At 43.3% G+C, this 15563-nt stretch overlaps 1 protein-coding gene across 1 annotated transcript; it reads right to left on the reverse strand.

The window, feature by feature from the left end:
- Positions 1 to 747: 747 nt before the first annotated feature.
- SLC25A29 (solute carrier family 25 member 29) lies at positions 748 to 9301 on the reverse strand. The gene is made up of 4 exons (XM_031592997.2): positions 9171 to 9301; positions 8014 to 8057; positions 3395 to 3478; positions 748 to 3094 (listed from the first exon to the last, which is right to left on the reverse strand). Exons 1-4 carry the CDS (start codon positions 9202 to 9204, stop codon positions 2351 to 2353), a joined length of 906 nt encoding a protein of 301 aa, XP_031448857.1. The 5' UTR covers positions 9205 to 9301; the 3' UTR covers positions 748 to 2350.
- Between the last annotated feature and the right edge of the window lie 6262 nt (positions 9302 to 15563).

The raw sequence follows: 15563 nt of genomic DNA on the forward strand, positions 1-15563 counted from the left end.
AATGCTTGTTGGAACGAGCAGAATACTGTTCTCACTTGGCTATATGGGCTGAGAGCAAAAGTCTAGTATGAAGGAACTGAACCATGTTTAGAAATTGCTGAGGCAATTTGTAGCTTATTTAAATGCTTGAAATGGCAAGGATTTCCAGCAGCTGACATCAGAAATGTTGAAAGCAACCTTCTTCTACAGGCAATCTGTCAGGTTGGGTATTAGAAAAAATGAAGCGCTCAAGATATGTTTAGATGTTGTACTAAGGGACATGGTTTAGTGGGGAAATATTAGTGGTAGGTGGACAGTTGGACTGGATGACCTTCAGGTCTTTTCCAACTTTGGTAATTCTAAGGACACTGTTTGCTTATTCCATGTCTTTTATTTCTGTGCCCTAGTTTAAAGCTGTTGTTCTTGCTGAGAGAATTCTACTTAGACTGAATAAATGCAGAGGTTGAAGGGTCCAACTACTCCCCATACTCCATTGCAGGACTGTTCTCTTGGTAGCTAAATATCTTTAAGTGAGCTACTTGCTGAACAGATCATTATGAAGAAGCAAGGTCAGACAGCTTCCCTTCTTGCTTCAACCAGCTGATGTACTTCTTGCTGGAGCAAGGTGCTTTCCTTCCTGGTGGTGTACGGGAGGCAGATGGAGAACACGTTTCTCAAGGCAAAAGCCAGAAAGCCCACCCTTCTGCAAGCTAGATTTAAAACAAGGAAGTATTTGAGCAAAACATAAGAAAGATTGAAGAGTGGATATCAATATCTTTAAAAAAATTTATTCCCTCGGTTTTATATACAATAATTACAGACTACTGTACAAAGGTGTAAATGGTCTTTGCTGTGAGTTGTGCATGTGCAGCTTAGTAGACAGATTTAACATTCAATTTGAATCTCAGTGCAAGTAGGCACTAAAACATCCAACATACCTTCAAGGTATAAAAACACATATCAGTTTTACAGGTTTCTCCAGCACATGTTGTTACAGTGCAAAATGCTATGAAACAAGGTTTCTTTATAAAAATCCATATAAATTAAACACATATTGCACTTGTCCCAACAGAAAATGTAACAAATTTACTGAAGTAGCTTGATATGTTTTAGAACATTCCCCAACAAGCATGCACTCCTTTATTTCTCCTGGCCATTTGTGCCCAATATGTGTGGTTCTTACTCCAGATGTTGAATTGCATTTTAAAGCTCTGACTAAAGCAATTCCTCTTGAACAGACTGCTAAAAAAAAAAAAATAAAAATAAAACACAGCAGATTCATGTAACAAGAAAATTCTCCAAAACCCTTTTTAGTCTTTTCAGTAGCACTGTAACTTAATACATAGAAATCAGTATTGTTTAAATTCACAATGCAAGTGCATTCCACACGAACCATTACACTTACACCCCTTATTTTCTGGGAAGGTATAAAACTTCCGGATCTAAAGATGTGCGTATTTCCATGGTACTTCAAGCTGCTAAGCTAACACTACACCCACTAACGTTTTGTGCAATAACACAGGTAGGACTTCTGTATGTCACTGGCTGCTACGTTGCACCTTAGGAGAAGTGGCACAAAGTTGCATTAACTCAGAGAACAAAGCTTACATGGCATGAAACCACCCTACACACTCTGTGCACCACCAAACAAGAAGTAGAGGTGAAGGCAAACAACATCAGTCTTGCTAGCTTTGACTTTGACTTTCCCTTAATCTTTACTAGCCTTGAAATTTAACGGAAGAAGTAAATACAAGTGCAAATGCTAACTCTGTGCTTGAGATATTTAATCTGAAAGGTAAGGGAGTAGCTTGGAAACAAATAATTTCTTTTAGCAAACCAGTGTGTGAATAATGATGCTACTAAAACCACTGACACAAGCAGAGAAAAAGTAAAACATGAAGCTAGCTCAACATTAATCCATGTCTTAAACAGTTCAGGGTTACCTGCAAAATGCTTCTAGCATTTAAGTTCCTCTCCCCTCTCCCTACTTAACTTGGAGGACTATATGTGCTCCTGCTACATACAAAAAGCATTTCTTTTCTGAACACACTTCAGCATTCATTCAACTCGGTCATTCAGAACACAGGTTAAAACCTGATTTCTGGTACTCTGATATTCTCCAGATCCTCTTCTGGAGCTCTAGTGGTACAGTACTTTCTAAAGGCAGGTCCCCATCTTACTTGGATACTACTGGTTGTGAAATCCTTTATAAAGTCATGTGCTATTTATACAAGTCATGAGATGAAATCCTAACTTGATGCATCTAGGAGTTCTTTATACAGGTAGCATACGTTTATACCACTTGTGCGGATCAGGTGTTTACACTAAGAAGACAGCTGGGCTTCAGATTGAGGTTATAAGCACACGCTGCTCACAGACTAGAAGGCTGCTGGATTACTGGGCCTGGGTCGCATTCACGAAGGTCATTTTCTGACCTCATGTACATAAGGAACACAGTGACAGTAGCAAAAGTAGCTGCATTGACAGGAAAAGCTCGGAGAAGTGTAGAAGTGAGGCCTCTTGTGAACACCCTCCAGCCTTCCTCGTGGTAGCTCTTCCTGACGCAGTCCAGGATGCCCTTGTACTGCGTTACACCTCCAACACCATCTGCCTGCAGCCGGGACTTGATCACATCCACGGGGTAGGTGGAGAGCCAGGACACGATCCCTGACATCCCCCCAGAAAACAGCAGTTTGGGAATAACGTAACTGTCTTCAGCTTCACAGCCCAAGTATCTGGTCATGCAGTCGTAGGTCAGGAAGTAAAAGCCAAAGCTCGGAGTCTCTCTTATGACTGTAGAGACCATGCCCCTGTTGATGCCTCTCAGCCCTTCCTTCCGGTAGATTTTGATCAAACAATCCAGAGAATTTTTGTAGTTCTTTGTTTTTTGTTTGTATTCACCAGTTCCCTGAAGCTGCATCCTCGTCTTTGCTAGCTCCATGGGGCAGCAGATGATGCACTGGATGGCCCCAGCTGCCGAGCCTGCGAGGAACTGGTTGAGAGGAGTGTCTTTGCCAAGGGCACGCAGTGTGTTTCCCTGCACACCGAACACGACTGCATTAATGAAAGTAAGTCCCATCATTGGTGACCCAATGCCTTTGTAGAGTCCAAAAGCCTGATGGAAGAAGGAAGGAAAAAAAAAGTGTTTTTAGCACCAGTGCGTATAACCTCCTGAAGCTGTGTAGAACATGTCCTTTCTGGCTGTCACTCAAACTCTAACTTCCTAACAGTGGACAGAAGATCATTTTAAACTTGCTCCAGTGTCTGTGGCCATGTGAGATTCAGAGTATGATTGATTATGATATCTGTAGGGTTTTTTGTGGTTTTTTTTTTTAACCATCTTTCCCACCCTTCTCATTAAAAAAGAAAAAAAAAAAAAGATCCAGAACAGGGAAAGCATTAACTCTGTACTTACAGATTCTTGCTTTATGATGGACTGAAAGCAATGGAAGGTCCCACGGTAGAGAGGTTTTTCTACATTTTGAACTTGTAGGCGAACCTATAAAAAGTGGTATGAGATACTGTTTTGTATGTCAAGAACAGCATAACTAGTAAATTAGTGTCTTCTACATACATCAAGAATTGCTATCAAATATATATGCACGAGCACAGACTGGACATTAGAATGCCACACGTGGCAAAATCATTTAAAAACATTCTCTTGAGTGTTTAGAATTATTTTGGAGAGTGAAAAAAAATGAAGGGAGGAAGATGACTAACTTATTTTGAAAATTAGAAAAGGAATGTGTGGGAGTACAACGGGGTATGCTGTTACCTAGAACTTCAGATAGAAGCTTTCCTGTCCTGACTACACAACAAGGGCTTCCTTTCGCTGCCAAGAATACTTCTGTACACACTAAGGAATGTACAAAGCCAATGGCATTTTATAAAAAAAATAGTTACAAGTCAAGTGTAAAATAGGGAAAATATTAAAAGGTTGGGAGCTTTTGACAACACATGCAGTGTTTCTGGCTACCAGGCTTGAGGCCCTTCACTGAGATGGGATTTTTTCAGAGTTTCGAGGGGAAGAGACTTAAGATAGCTTATGTTCAGATAAGGAAAGGAATAAAAAGTCACTTAGGCTTTTAAATCTTAGTCTGCTGAAAGCAAACCGTTTGTGAGGGTGTGGCTGTATCACACCTTAAACGTTAGTGATTAATTTTTACAAAACAGATATGTATGTTCCACACAACAGGGGATGTTACTGTGAGTGGTGACGTTACAAGATAGACACATTTTTAAGGCGGTTTCTAACCTTTTGATGGGAAAGTCTGCTTCAGGTATTCCTGCCAATTTGCTTTCAGCTCACTGAAACAGAAAGCCTCGGAGCTACATAGCTCATGCAAAACCCTGCACTGCAGTAACTCAGTAATTGGTTTCACTGGAATGGTCAAGTTAGACATCTGCCTTTGATCTCGGCATGGAGGGCTGCAATACTCCTTGGAGGAGATGCTTATCAACCATTTACTGCTGTGGCAGCTCCACAGCAAAAATAAATAAATAAAATCAAGACTTATTTGGAACAAAAGAAAGGATTATTAGGTGTGAGAAATTCCTGACTTTAGACTTTTTATCCCCTTTGCCTAAAGTAACTCCACTCCCACCAGAATGAAAGGCCTCTAGGATTACATGGGTCTAGAACCAATCTGGGGATATGGTTTCTTAAAAGCTCATATTAAGGTTAGCCTTCTTCAAGGGAATAAAAGAATAGCTTGAGTGTTTTTGACATCACAACAGGTCATTTCATGCTTTGTAAATCAAAGCTGTAGTTTTTAGTGTCTTTTTAATATGTACTATAGTGTATGCTAAGCCATGCTTTGGAGACTGAGACAACCTCAAGTCTTCAAAGAGTGAACAGGGTTTTACAAGGTCTTAGAGTTCAGAGCAGGCTTAGAGCAGAATTCAAAGCAAATAAATCCTTCGTTATTCAGTGTCAGGTTGGGGGTTGAAGTAGCTGAGTTTGTTAAAGCTGCTCAAGAAGCAGTCAGAACAGCACAAAACACTGGTCTGACTCCATTTATGGTTTTATTGCTATTATTTCAAACCTCAACTGTGAGATTAGAGGGCTTCCAAATATATGGGCTTTGGGAGAATTACAGCTTAGAAGCCTTTTTACTTTTCCATATGAGCACCATTAGCAAGTTAGAATAATCAATACTGTGTATGTAGGTTTAATTTCCTAGCAGCATAGAGCTTCTACTACTTATAACTACATGATTTATGAAACATTGACCAATGTTGTAGGACTAAATATTCAGAAAGCTGGAAGTACTGACACATCACACCTAAGAAAGAAAAGCAGCTCTTAGCTTTGAGATTAGATGGCAGCACCTGCAGCAGCAAACTGCTGGGTGAGGCTATAATGTATACAAAGCTTTATTTCATGGGTATTAATATTATAATCAACAAGTTCTAATTCAGTGTGTACACCTATGGGGAGGATGAATCATTTACAGAGTTCAGTTCTTTATTTACTCGTTGACCAACAATCATCGCATCCTTTCATTCTGCTTCTTTCCTATTTGAAGCTGCTATTAATAAGGCAGCTGTCACAGTGACAGGCTGCAAGTTCACATTGTTAAAGGCTTACACAAAAGGAAAACAAACCAACAAAAAGCCTTCAAATGCTCCAAACAGTTAAACAGTGAAATAAGTGATTTAGAGACATTTGAGCGATTAGTGTCCTCCAAGGATATGTTGTGGGTAAGACCTGAGGTTCTGTCTTACAGCCACTGCATGTGGAAGTGCACGTAGTTGAGAAATGCATACCAGAAAGGTTCAGAATAAGGCTTTACATTCACAAATAACTAAATGGATATTTAAACCCCGCTCCCTCCATGTCACAGTTGTAGAAGAGGGACATATCAGATTAAAACCAAAACGGATAAAAGCTTCATAAGTCTTTTAGATCTTTATTTGAACTATTACATTTTGGAATAAATTAAGACTGAGAGAAACAGAAGCGTTCACCTGGGCTATACTTACTAGGTAACTCTCCCGTGATGAGGCTTATCTCTCATCTACAACAAAGTAACACTTTTGCTGTTAATGAAGACAGCCCCTAGCTCAGAAAGTAAAGGCAGTTAAAAGCAAAAAAAGCAATTTTACACATTACATCAACAAACCAGGGCTAAGGAGTATGCCAGCTTTGGGATCAGCTCGGAGGGGGTTTCTCAGCCTGGCTTCCCAGGTGTGGCTCTCCCTGCGTGTCCCACCAGCCCCCTTCCCCTTGTGAAGCACGAACACTGGCAAAAAAAGCTTAAAAGGCAAGGAGGAAATGAAATTCTGGCTTATCTAAGCAACTTCCCCACTGTCCAGTTATAGTAAAACAAAGTCTAAGGTGATGGCCAACTGCAGAAATGCAACAAGTTATTCTTAACATAGATATATCTATCTATATATACACAACATGTTGTGTATATTGTATGTTTTCTTCTTTTTTAAAGAGTGGTTATGGTGTTAGTTTTCCCTACGTACAGTGATGACTGTGCCAGCTAATAACACAAACGTTAGTATTGCCCTCCAACAAAGGGCAGATAAACATTATCCCTTATGGTGGTATGAAAGCCACGTTTCACACTGGATTTTGTAAAATGCTTTAAATCATCTGGAAACAAAACTGCTCCACTCTACTGTACAGCAAGATGCTTCATCTAAAGCCAGTACATCTTTTTTGCATTAATCCATCTGCCAGAACTTGCATGAGAGCCCCAGTTTTGCAGGCACTTAAGCCATTTAGTTTCATGAGCTGTTTCACATTAAAAACATTTTCTCCCCTACCCTTCCTCAACACTAAACGTCAGCATGAGCACAGAATTTTAACGGTTTAGCTGGATTCAGTGCCATGACTCTCACTTTGTATTAAGCATATAAAACTTGGCAGGATGGAGAGGGAGGAGACAGCTGTCCCTGTACCACCATTAAAAAAAGTGTTCAAGTCTGGATGCTACCATTCCTGAAAATATTTGGTCAAATTCAACCCAGTTACGTAACAGTGAAGTTTACCATACTCTCAGAAACATACGAACATTGCTTAACTATTTGAGCAGCTTGCACTTGGCTGGTAAGGACTAAAATCCACTAGCTATGAAAATCTGTTCAGTATTGAGTCAATCATGTGGCTAGAATACATAATATGGTGATGACCCCTGTAATACTATCAGCCCTTGCATATCTAAATTCAGTAATGTAGAGGTACTCCAAATATAGCTATCACGGCTGGCATGCTGCAGTCAAGTGATATGGGTATAACACAGTGGTAAATACACTGATTACACTGATGTCTCCTATACTATTCTTCCAGCATGAGATTATAGGTAAGGCTGCCAGAAAGTGAGTCAGGCCATCATCCAGGGCTGAAAAATAGGCTGGGACCCCTGGAGTCCTGGCTAAAGAGCCTCCAGGGAAGTTAACATCCTCCAAAAAATCTTGTCTTTGAGAAGGCCTTAGCTACACTTAGTATGCATAAGGCATAAAGCTAACAGTCAGGAAATATATTTTAACTTGGAAATTTATACAAAATATTCATGTATTATACCTAAAGGGAGGAAAAAGGCCCCCAACAAGCTGCATACTACGGATTTTTGTCCACTTACATCCCTGGGTTTATGCAACAAATTAATGCCTGAGGAGTAAGTAGCAGATCTTGGGGCAAAAACAACGCAAAGCTTTTAGTGTAGGGACAAAAGAGCTGGAGTTACCATGGAGGTAAAGGCTCTTCTAGCAGTTAGTAGTGAACAAAATTAAGTGTAAGATCCTATTTTCAAATGCGATGACATTACTGCACTGATGGAATTGGGACTGGGCCAACACTTCTTCATGTTTCAGGGCTGAATCATTCATACAAAGAATGTTCACTTCTACAGGGCTGAAAGCTGCCAGTCCATAAGGAGCAGCTAACGAGGCCTGCCCCAAACTCTCAGTCACAGACTGAGGCTCCTACAGCATCTGGGGGTGTTTGTTAATCTCCCTGTCTCTTTAGAAAAAAAGTACTAATCAAGTTTTCTACTTAGAAGTGTTTCTTAATCAACCCACCTTAACAGTGTCGAAGGGATGTCCCACCAGCACTCCGGCAGCACCTGGAACAAAGCAGATGGTGTTATGAGCTGCAGCCACCTTCCTGAGGCACACAGCATGGCAGGAGATCCCCAGTTTGGTCTCCAAGCAGCACAGAGTGCCTCTACATCTCTGGCATTGCTGTGGTTTGGTGTCTACAGCAGCATCATGTCGCATGGATGCTCAGTGATCCCCTCACCCTGAGGCATGGCCATAGGCAGCGAGCTCAGCATACCTCTGAGGGAAGTTCTGTCACCAAGCCTCACTCTTGGGAAGTGCAGAGAGCCTGGGACAGCCCAAAGGAGAGGGGGCTTCCCTGTGCTCTGCCCACAGCCTTTCCAGGCAGGATGGCATCACCAGCAGAAGGAGCACTTTTACCTTACGCCAGCATCAGGGGGCTTTCCGTGTTACATGCAGGCCTGTGTACACACAGTTATACACTGCACTGAAAAACACGAGTACTGCCTAATGCAAGGGCTCCTCCAGCTCTGTACCACTGCAATCCCAAATCATTCACCCACCGATGGCCTTTGGCCCCAGGAGTAGCACGGGACACATCCCATGTTTGCAGAAAGCGTCCTCCCTGCTGCTCCCCCAGAAGATGTAGAGGAACGCACTGCCCAGAGGGATGGGGCAGCCCACGGTGCACAAGGACACCACGAAGGCCGGCAATTCGCCACCTCACCAAAATGTAAAGGCCACGATCCGGAGTGCCTCCGGCAAGGCAGGGATGAGAAGCGGGGGGAAAAAAAAAATCTCTTTGCAAATGCAGAGAATCAAAACGGTGCGAGAAAAAGTGGTTTCCCCCTGAACGCACGTTGGCTGCTAAAAATAGCAGAGGGAAACAAGCGGAGGCCATAAGCTGATACACAGGGAAGAGGAAGACGAGCAGCAAGCAGCGCATCGTTCCCCTCCTCCCCTTAACGTTAAAGCTCCGCGTTGCGGATCAGGGGCTGCAGGAAGCCCCCTGCGCTCCTTTCCCTTCCTCCTTCTGCTTGGAGAGGGGCTTTAGCTAAAAAAAAATATATATACATATATATTTCTCTCTTTCCAAGCTCCTTTCCTCCATCCTTTAAAAAGAAATGTTGTATTTATTTTTTATTTATTTATCTAAAATTCAGCACCCCCCAACTCACCGCCGACGCAACCCGCGAGGAAATCCAAAGCCATGCTCAGCGCCCTCCGCTCCCACCGGCGGGGCCCGGCCCTCTGCGCGCCGCTCACCGCGCACAGCCGCTACTCCCCCCGCCTTCTCTTTCTACCGCCCGCCTTCGGCCCGGCTCCGGGCCGCGCCCCCGAGGGGCGGGCAGCGGGACAACTCCCCCCCACCGCCTGCAGGCACTGGCTGCGGGAGGAGGGAGGGACGGGGATGGGGCGAAAAGGGGCAGGAGTCGCGCTCAGCCCTTCTGCTCTCACCTCCCCCAACCCCCGCTCTGTTGCCTCCAAAGCGTTCCCATCTTCTTGCAGCTCAATCTGAAACAAACGAACAAAAAACAACCCAACGAAGGCAAGTGGATTTGAACCTACCAAGTCCGGAGTGCCTGCCCTAGATTTAGCTGCTCTTGTGTCATCGTTACAGTTAATGAAAAGGCAAAGCTTGGCTTTACCAAAGTGGTTTTCCTCCGTTCTGTGAATCCCCTCATCTTCCATCTGCTTGACCGAAATCACTCTCTCCACCAGAAGTGCTTTGTAATTGCAGTATTCACCCACATTTGGCAGGGAAAGTCATGTATTCCCCTCTCCTTGCAGACACTTTCTAAGTTATCTGGACACAGTTTCAAATCTTTTATCTTTTCTTCTCTGAACTGTACTGGTTATTGATTCTTGATCTCTGGCTCTTGTTTAGCCTCTTCTTTCTTCTGTTGGCTTCTTGTTTCTTGAGCTCTTCCCTAAGGCTTTGCTCAGTGACTGATGGGCGATTATCTTAGGCATTTGCAGACAACACTGAATATATCATATTCATATATCTACGCATGAGATCCTCTCCTCCCCTCTCCTCCCCTTCCCTTTCCCTGTTTGGAATAGTTTTGTATTTGCACAGTTCCTATCTATGTAGTTATTCCTAGCTGTCCATGCTACATTGCTTTTTTTTTTTTTTTTTTTCAGACTGTTTTTCCAGTTTTTCAGGATCCCTGCGATTCTGGTTTCCTCGTTGGCCTTTGTGCAGCCCCTCCCAGGCTGCAGAGGGCTGTCTTGTCCCTGCATGCTCAAGCTATTCGTAATGAGCTCCATTTGCAGCCATTGAATTCAAATTGCAGGGCAGGGGGAGTACTGAGCACTTTATGGATTAGAACAGAGAACATCAAGAGCTCATTGGTAGGAAGTCTGAGACCTCAAGGTTTGGTTCAGCCAGGAATGAAATTTTCCCATTTGTTGATTTTTTCTTCCTTGTTTTTCCATCTGAGTTATGCTTGTGAGGCAAAGCTGTATCAATAAAGAGAAGTGTACTGAACTTCTGTGTGGGCAGGACAATGGTGGTGAGTCAATAGGGGTGCTTATACTTATGTGTGACTTCGGTAGGAGGTGATAAAGGGAAGGAAGTCATAGAGTTCTCACAATTTGGTGCTATTAGGCCAGATGTTTTGCCTATTGATCCAGGGCCTTATGCATGCAGCAGAGGTACAGTTTCGGAGAGGAGAGCTAACCTGATATTCAAGGAAACCCAGATTTAACAATTCTTCATTCCTACTGTTCTTCTAGATAGCTTAAAAGCTGTGACAGGTCATGCATCCTCTATGGTGATGTGTGATGCCTCTGGCTCCCAGTGTGACTCAGAGGTCAGCTGTGAACTGGATACTGGTAGGCTCCACAGATCTGGCCCAGCTGTGGCTGCCTTTCTTTTTATTCTGCTGAGGCAGACCCAAACACAGTTCCCAGAGAGCCTGAGTGAGGAAGGATTTCTTGTTTGAGAGGAGTTTGGCATCCCCGTTGGAAATTAAGATGTGAACCACCAAAGAGAGGGCCTACCACCTCACACAGCAGCAGCACTGCCGTGTCTGAGAGAAAAAAAATTGTGTCCTTATAAAGCCCTGTTCCCTTTGTCCCACTGTCTCTTGGGTCTGACCTGTGGCTGTGCAGGTGGAAGAGGCTTTACTGCTGATATTGGAGGACAAGGGTGGAAAGGATGTTCTCCTGGTTCTCACTCAAGAAGCATTGCTGCCAGCTTTGTTCTGCCCCTGATGGCACCCAGAGGAAACCTGAGAGAAGGTGAGCACCAAGGACACCTGGAAATGGGAAGTGGGAGAGGAGAGGAAGGAAGAGAATCAGGAGAACAGAGAAGCATCAGTGCAGCTAGGAAAGGCACAGAATTGCAAAGTTATGATAAACTTATATACAAATATTGGTGTCATAGTGTGTGATAGAGTGCACATTGTTGACTGAGATGTTCCAAAATCTTTCTGCTTGTGATTTTAGCATCAATGAGTGGCTGTATCTCCATTGATCACACTCAGAGACTCCTGGGCAACATCTCTCTGTGTCCTACTCATGCTGTGAAGCTGGTGGCATTTAGATCATCATGGCTACTCAGAGACATGTGAATGTTGCATCTGCACCAGCAAACTGCTTGCAAAGAAAGTCTCTCATTTTCCAGAGCTTGTACAAGTAGTCTTGAAGGTTAGCCAGTGCTTCACGGAGTGGCAGCCCAGCAACAGTAAACCAGTACCAGTGGTGGGATGTGATGGATACTCCAAATACTCAGGAAGCTGCTGTCTGTGAAGAGAGCAGCTATGGCATTATTTGTTGTGAACTAAACGTCTTTATTATCCATTAACTTTATGACCTTGAGTGCTTTTAGGGTATTCTCTGATGTTATTGTCCCACAGGCTTCAAAGGTACTGTATATCAAATGTTGAAACTTCCCAGCCTGATGAAATCCCTTGATAAGACAGGTATTTAAAAGCATTGGACAAGAGTCCATGTCCTGCTGAAGCAGCTGCTCTGCTGGCAGACCATCTGACAGACAGGGACTTGATGATCCCCCAGAATCTCCTGGTTGTGATCCCAAAACATGAGACCGCTGCGCTCCGAGAAGAGAGCTGGGCCTGTTGGGAGAGCGTGATCAGAGCCTCTCTTGGAGAGGGAATACTTTGCACCTGCATGCAGTCCGTGATATGGAGTGTGGGGCTTCAGCAGACCCAGTGTGCTGAGCTGTTTGGCAGCAGGGTTTAAGATGCCAGAGGTGCACTCAGATGCACTGAGATGTACTGATATGAGGGTGTGCACCACATCCAGTTACCTGAACTGTCTGTCCACCATGCAGCTGTACCCATCTCTCCCCCTCAATGTATATTGACCAGGCACTCAGCAAATACAGGTGTGACTGGTGACAATGAGCAAAAGCAAAACTAAACCCAAAAAAGGAATATAAAAGTCAAGACTTGACATTTTATAGCATTTTCCAATCTGATTTTATAAACAATATAACCTCAAGCTGTTTCAATGAAGTAAAAACAGTCAGTTGTGCCCATTTCATAGATAAGGAAACTGTTAAGAGAGATTTGTCCTTGATTTCTGAGGTAGAAATGGCAGAGCTAGCAGGACAACCTCTTCAGCCCGTCTCCTGCCTTTGTTTTTAAGCAGCTTGTTCTTACAGGAACATTCCTCTGAGCAAATGGTTTTTCCCTGCCAGCAGCTATACAAATACACTTTCAACATTGTGTACTCGAAATCCTCTGGCACATTTTGTATCCACGTGCAAAGTCAACGAGTGGGAGACCAGGTCTCCAGCAGCAGCATGCTGAGTTACCTGGCTGTGCAGATGCACTGTATGGTGTGCACCAATCAGTAGTGCATGGAGAGGAAAAATCCAAAATGAAGGGAGAATGCGTTGCAAGGCAACAGAACTAAGGTGTACGGACAGAGCTATCTTGGTCTGTCTTCAGGTTAGTTTCCTACCAGTCTCCCAGCTGCCATGTGAAATATGTTTGTTATTGCATTAGTCACACAAAATGACACCGTGTTCTTAGAAACCGAAAGAACAGGCTGAGCAGCCTGACTAAGGTGCCTTTGTGGAAACTTCCCATGCACTCTGCAAGATAGGCTCTTGTACAGCTCCTGAACTGGAGCCAGGGAAAAGAAAAATAAAGAGCGATAAGCGAGGCCATGAGCTTATGTGATATTCAGAGACTTGGCTTGAATGTATTAATTATTTTTTCACTTTTTCTCTTGCAAGATAAAAATCTTCTTACTTTCTTTTTTTATATATCCCCTCTTAGCATAAGCTCATAATAATGCTGTTATTTAGAAAACATCCTTTTTTTCTGAACACAATGGTGCCAGCTTTGGCAGTTAAGTATCTTTATAACAATCTTTCCCATGTGACTTTAGTAGCTAAACTCCTACATAATAATGGTTTATAGCTCTAGAGCTGGGTTTTCTTCTACATTTCCAGGAAGTTTTGAGGTTGTTAAATCACAACAAATCAGGTAGTTCCAATAACAAGAAAAACAAGAAAACAACCCAGCATCTCATAGATTTTTTTAGAGGTGTGGAGCAGAGACCTGAGTTTGCTGTAGGGATGTACATACTGGAAAAAGACACAGATCCAAAGACATTACAGAGAGCACTGATGCTGCCCCAGCCAACGTTTTTTGGTGCTTATCATTCTTCTTACCAGATTTGTGTCTTGCAGCCAAACACCTGAATGACTTCAGCTGCTTGTGAGGGGGCTGAGGGTGGTGCCTCAATATGGTCATGGCCAATAATGAATGAACTATTGCTAGGTGGGAAAGGGGGCGGAGGGATGGGGAACATCTCTCCACAGTGGGAGCAGGGGAGGGAGCTGCTGTATCTCCAGACCTGCTGCCAGGTTACTGTTTGTGTCTTCTGTCCTTAAGTGCTGAAAGTGTGGAAGAGATTGGAAAGATGCTCAGTGTGCTATTAGGATGGTGCTAATGTTATTTCCACCTTTTCATGGATGACAAGTGCCTGAAACCGCATGGAGAATTGGCTCCATGGCAGTGGACATACATACAGCAACCTGTTGTGTTGATGAGAAGGTCAGCTATAGAGCGATTGAGCGATACAGCCATACAGAACATCTGTATCATTTCTTAAAGTACTGCAGTCATCATATTCCCTTCCTTTGGGATCAGGTGAGAAACACTTCAACCTTATTTCAGCTTTCCACAGGTGAAATCACTGATCATTTGTACCTGCTGAGAAGTAATGTAGCTGCCAGAATGGTTTCCTTATGGGTTTTGTTTGTTGAGCTGTAAAATTCCTGCAGTGAATGTTTGAGTCCCCAGGGTTACTGTTCTTTCATTTGTACCTGAGATAAAGCCCAGTGAGACAACTTGATTTGAGAACCTGTAATGCAGATGGAGCCAGAAGATCCCACCCCTTTCTCACCCACTGATATGCAAGTCATAGTTCAGGCTTTGCCAGCTCAGTGTTGCTGCTGTCACTCTTTCCCTTCTGCAATTTGCAAACAGTTTGGTGACATTAGTGGGACAGTGCTGTTTGAACAGCCTCTCCAGTCAAGGATTTTCTGAAATAAATTAGTGGGGAATTAATTTTTGATAACACAGTACAAGAGGAGTGGAAAATGCAGCATGTTATGACATGCATTAAGGCAGGAACATTTTCTCAGCCAGTCTGGCTGGGTGAGGTTGCAGGTGATGAAAGGACTAGCTGCCCTGTCACTTTGCAGGGTGGATGGAGATGGTGGATGTCCTGAGAGCATTTTGAGAGTATCCTGTGGAAGAAGGATAAAGGGACACTCCTCCTTTTATATCTCCTTTAAGAGATGCTACTTAACACTGTTTGCTCTCCTACAGGCTCCTTATGCACCTCTATTTTGCTCTGTATCTGTAGGGCGCTGTTCCTTGCTGTCACTTCCCTTACTGAAGTGGGAAGACAGTCCTCCTCTGAAGCAAATGGAGCATTTCTTCCAGCACATGCTTTGCAAAACTAAGCTATACCTCTCTCTTCTATCATTTGGTTTCATAATTTCTTGCAGATTGCTTTATATTTTCAGTCCAGTCTTCATCTAACAGCATCTTCCATGCTCTTCTTTTTCCAAATCCATTTTGAAATTTCTCCATTTTGAACAAATCACTCTTAAACATATTGCTTCTAGAGGAAAGACTTTTGAGTTATTTCTAGTAGAGTCGTATCCTTGTAGAGGCTCTAAGCATACGTTTCATGTGTCAGATGTCCTAAGGCATGCTTTGAGAAGACTACTGGGGTTGAGACTCAGAGACTTTTTGCACAGATGTGGACCATGGTGTCTCACTGCAGGCTGGGTTTACAGTGAACTACATCAATCCTTGGATGTTGTGTTCCCTGCATGAAAGAGTGGTAGGAATGGTTCACAACTGATCTGCTGGAAGAGAAACTTGAAGATCTCTATGCGAACTGAGGGTGATGGCAAAACCAATAACACTGGTTTCATGTCTCAGAGATTTCCTTCACCTCTAATGACATCTTTGTCTGTGCTGGCTGGCACGCAGCCTTGCATGGACTGCACTTGCAGAAGGCTCTGTCCTCACCCTCCATCAAAGTCCCTGAATATGTGATGAGTGGGA

This window comes from Phasianus colchicus, chromosome 5, assembly GCF_987193195.1.
Source record: "Phasianus colchicus chromosome 5, bPhaCol1.hap1.1, whole genome shotgun sequence".
Lineage (NCBI taxonomy): Eukaryota > Metazoa > Chordata > Aves > Galliformes > Phasianidae > Phasianus > Phasianus colchicus.

What these genes read in the sequence shown, in the direction of transcription:
- SLC25A29 (XM_031592997.2), bottom strand. Translation starts at nt 9,204, where the DNA reads ATGGCTTTGGATTTCCTCGCGGGTTGCGTCGGCG. An exon ending in CCTCGCGGGTTGCGTCGGCG is followed by an intron (nt 8,058 to 9,170) that starts GTGAGTTGGGGG and finishes GCTTTGTTCCAG; the next exon opens with GTGCTGCCGGAGTGCTGGTG. An exon ending in CCATCATAAAGCAAGAATCT is followed by an intron (nt 3,095 to 3,394) that starts GTAAGTACAGAG and finishes TTCTTCCATCAG; the next exon opens with GCTTTTGGACTCTACAAAGG.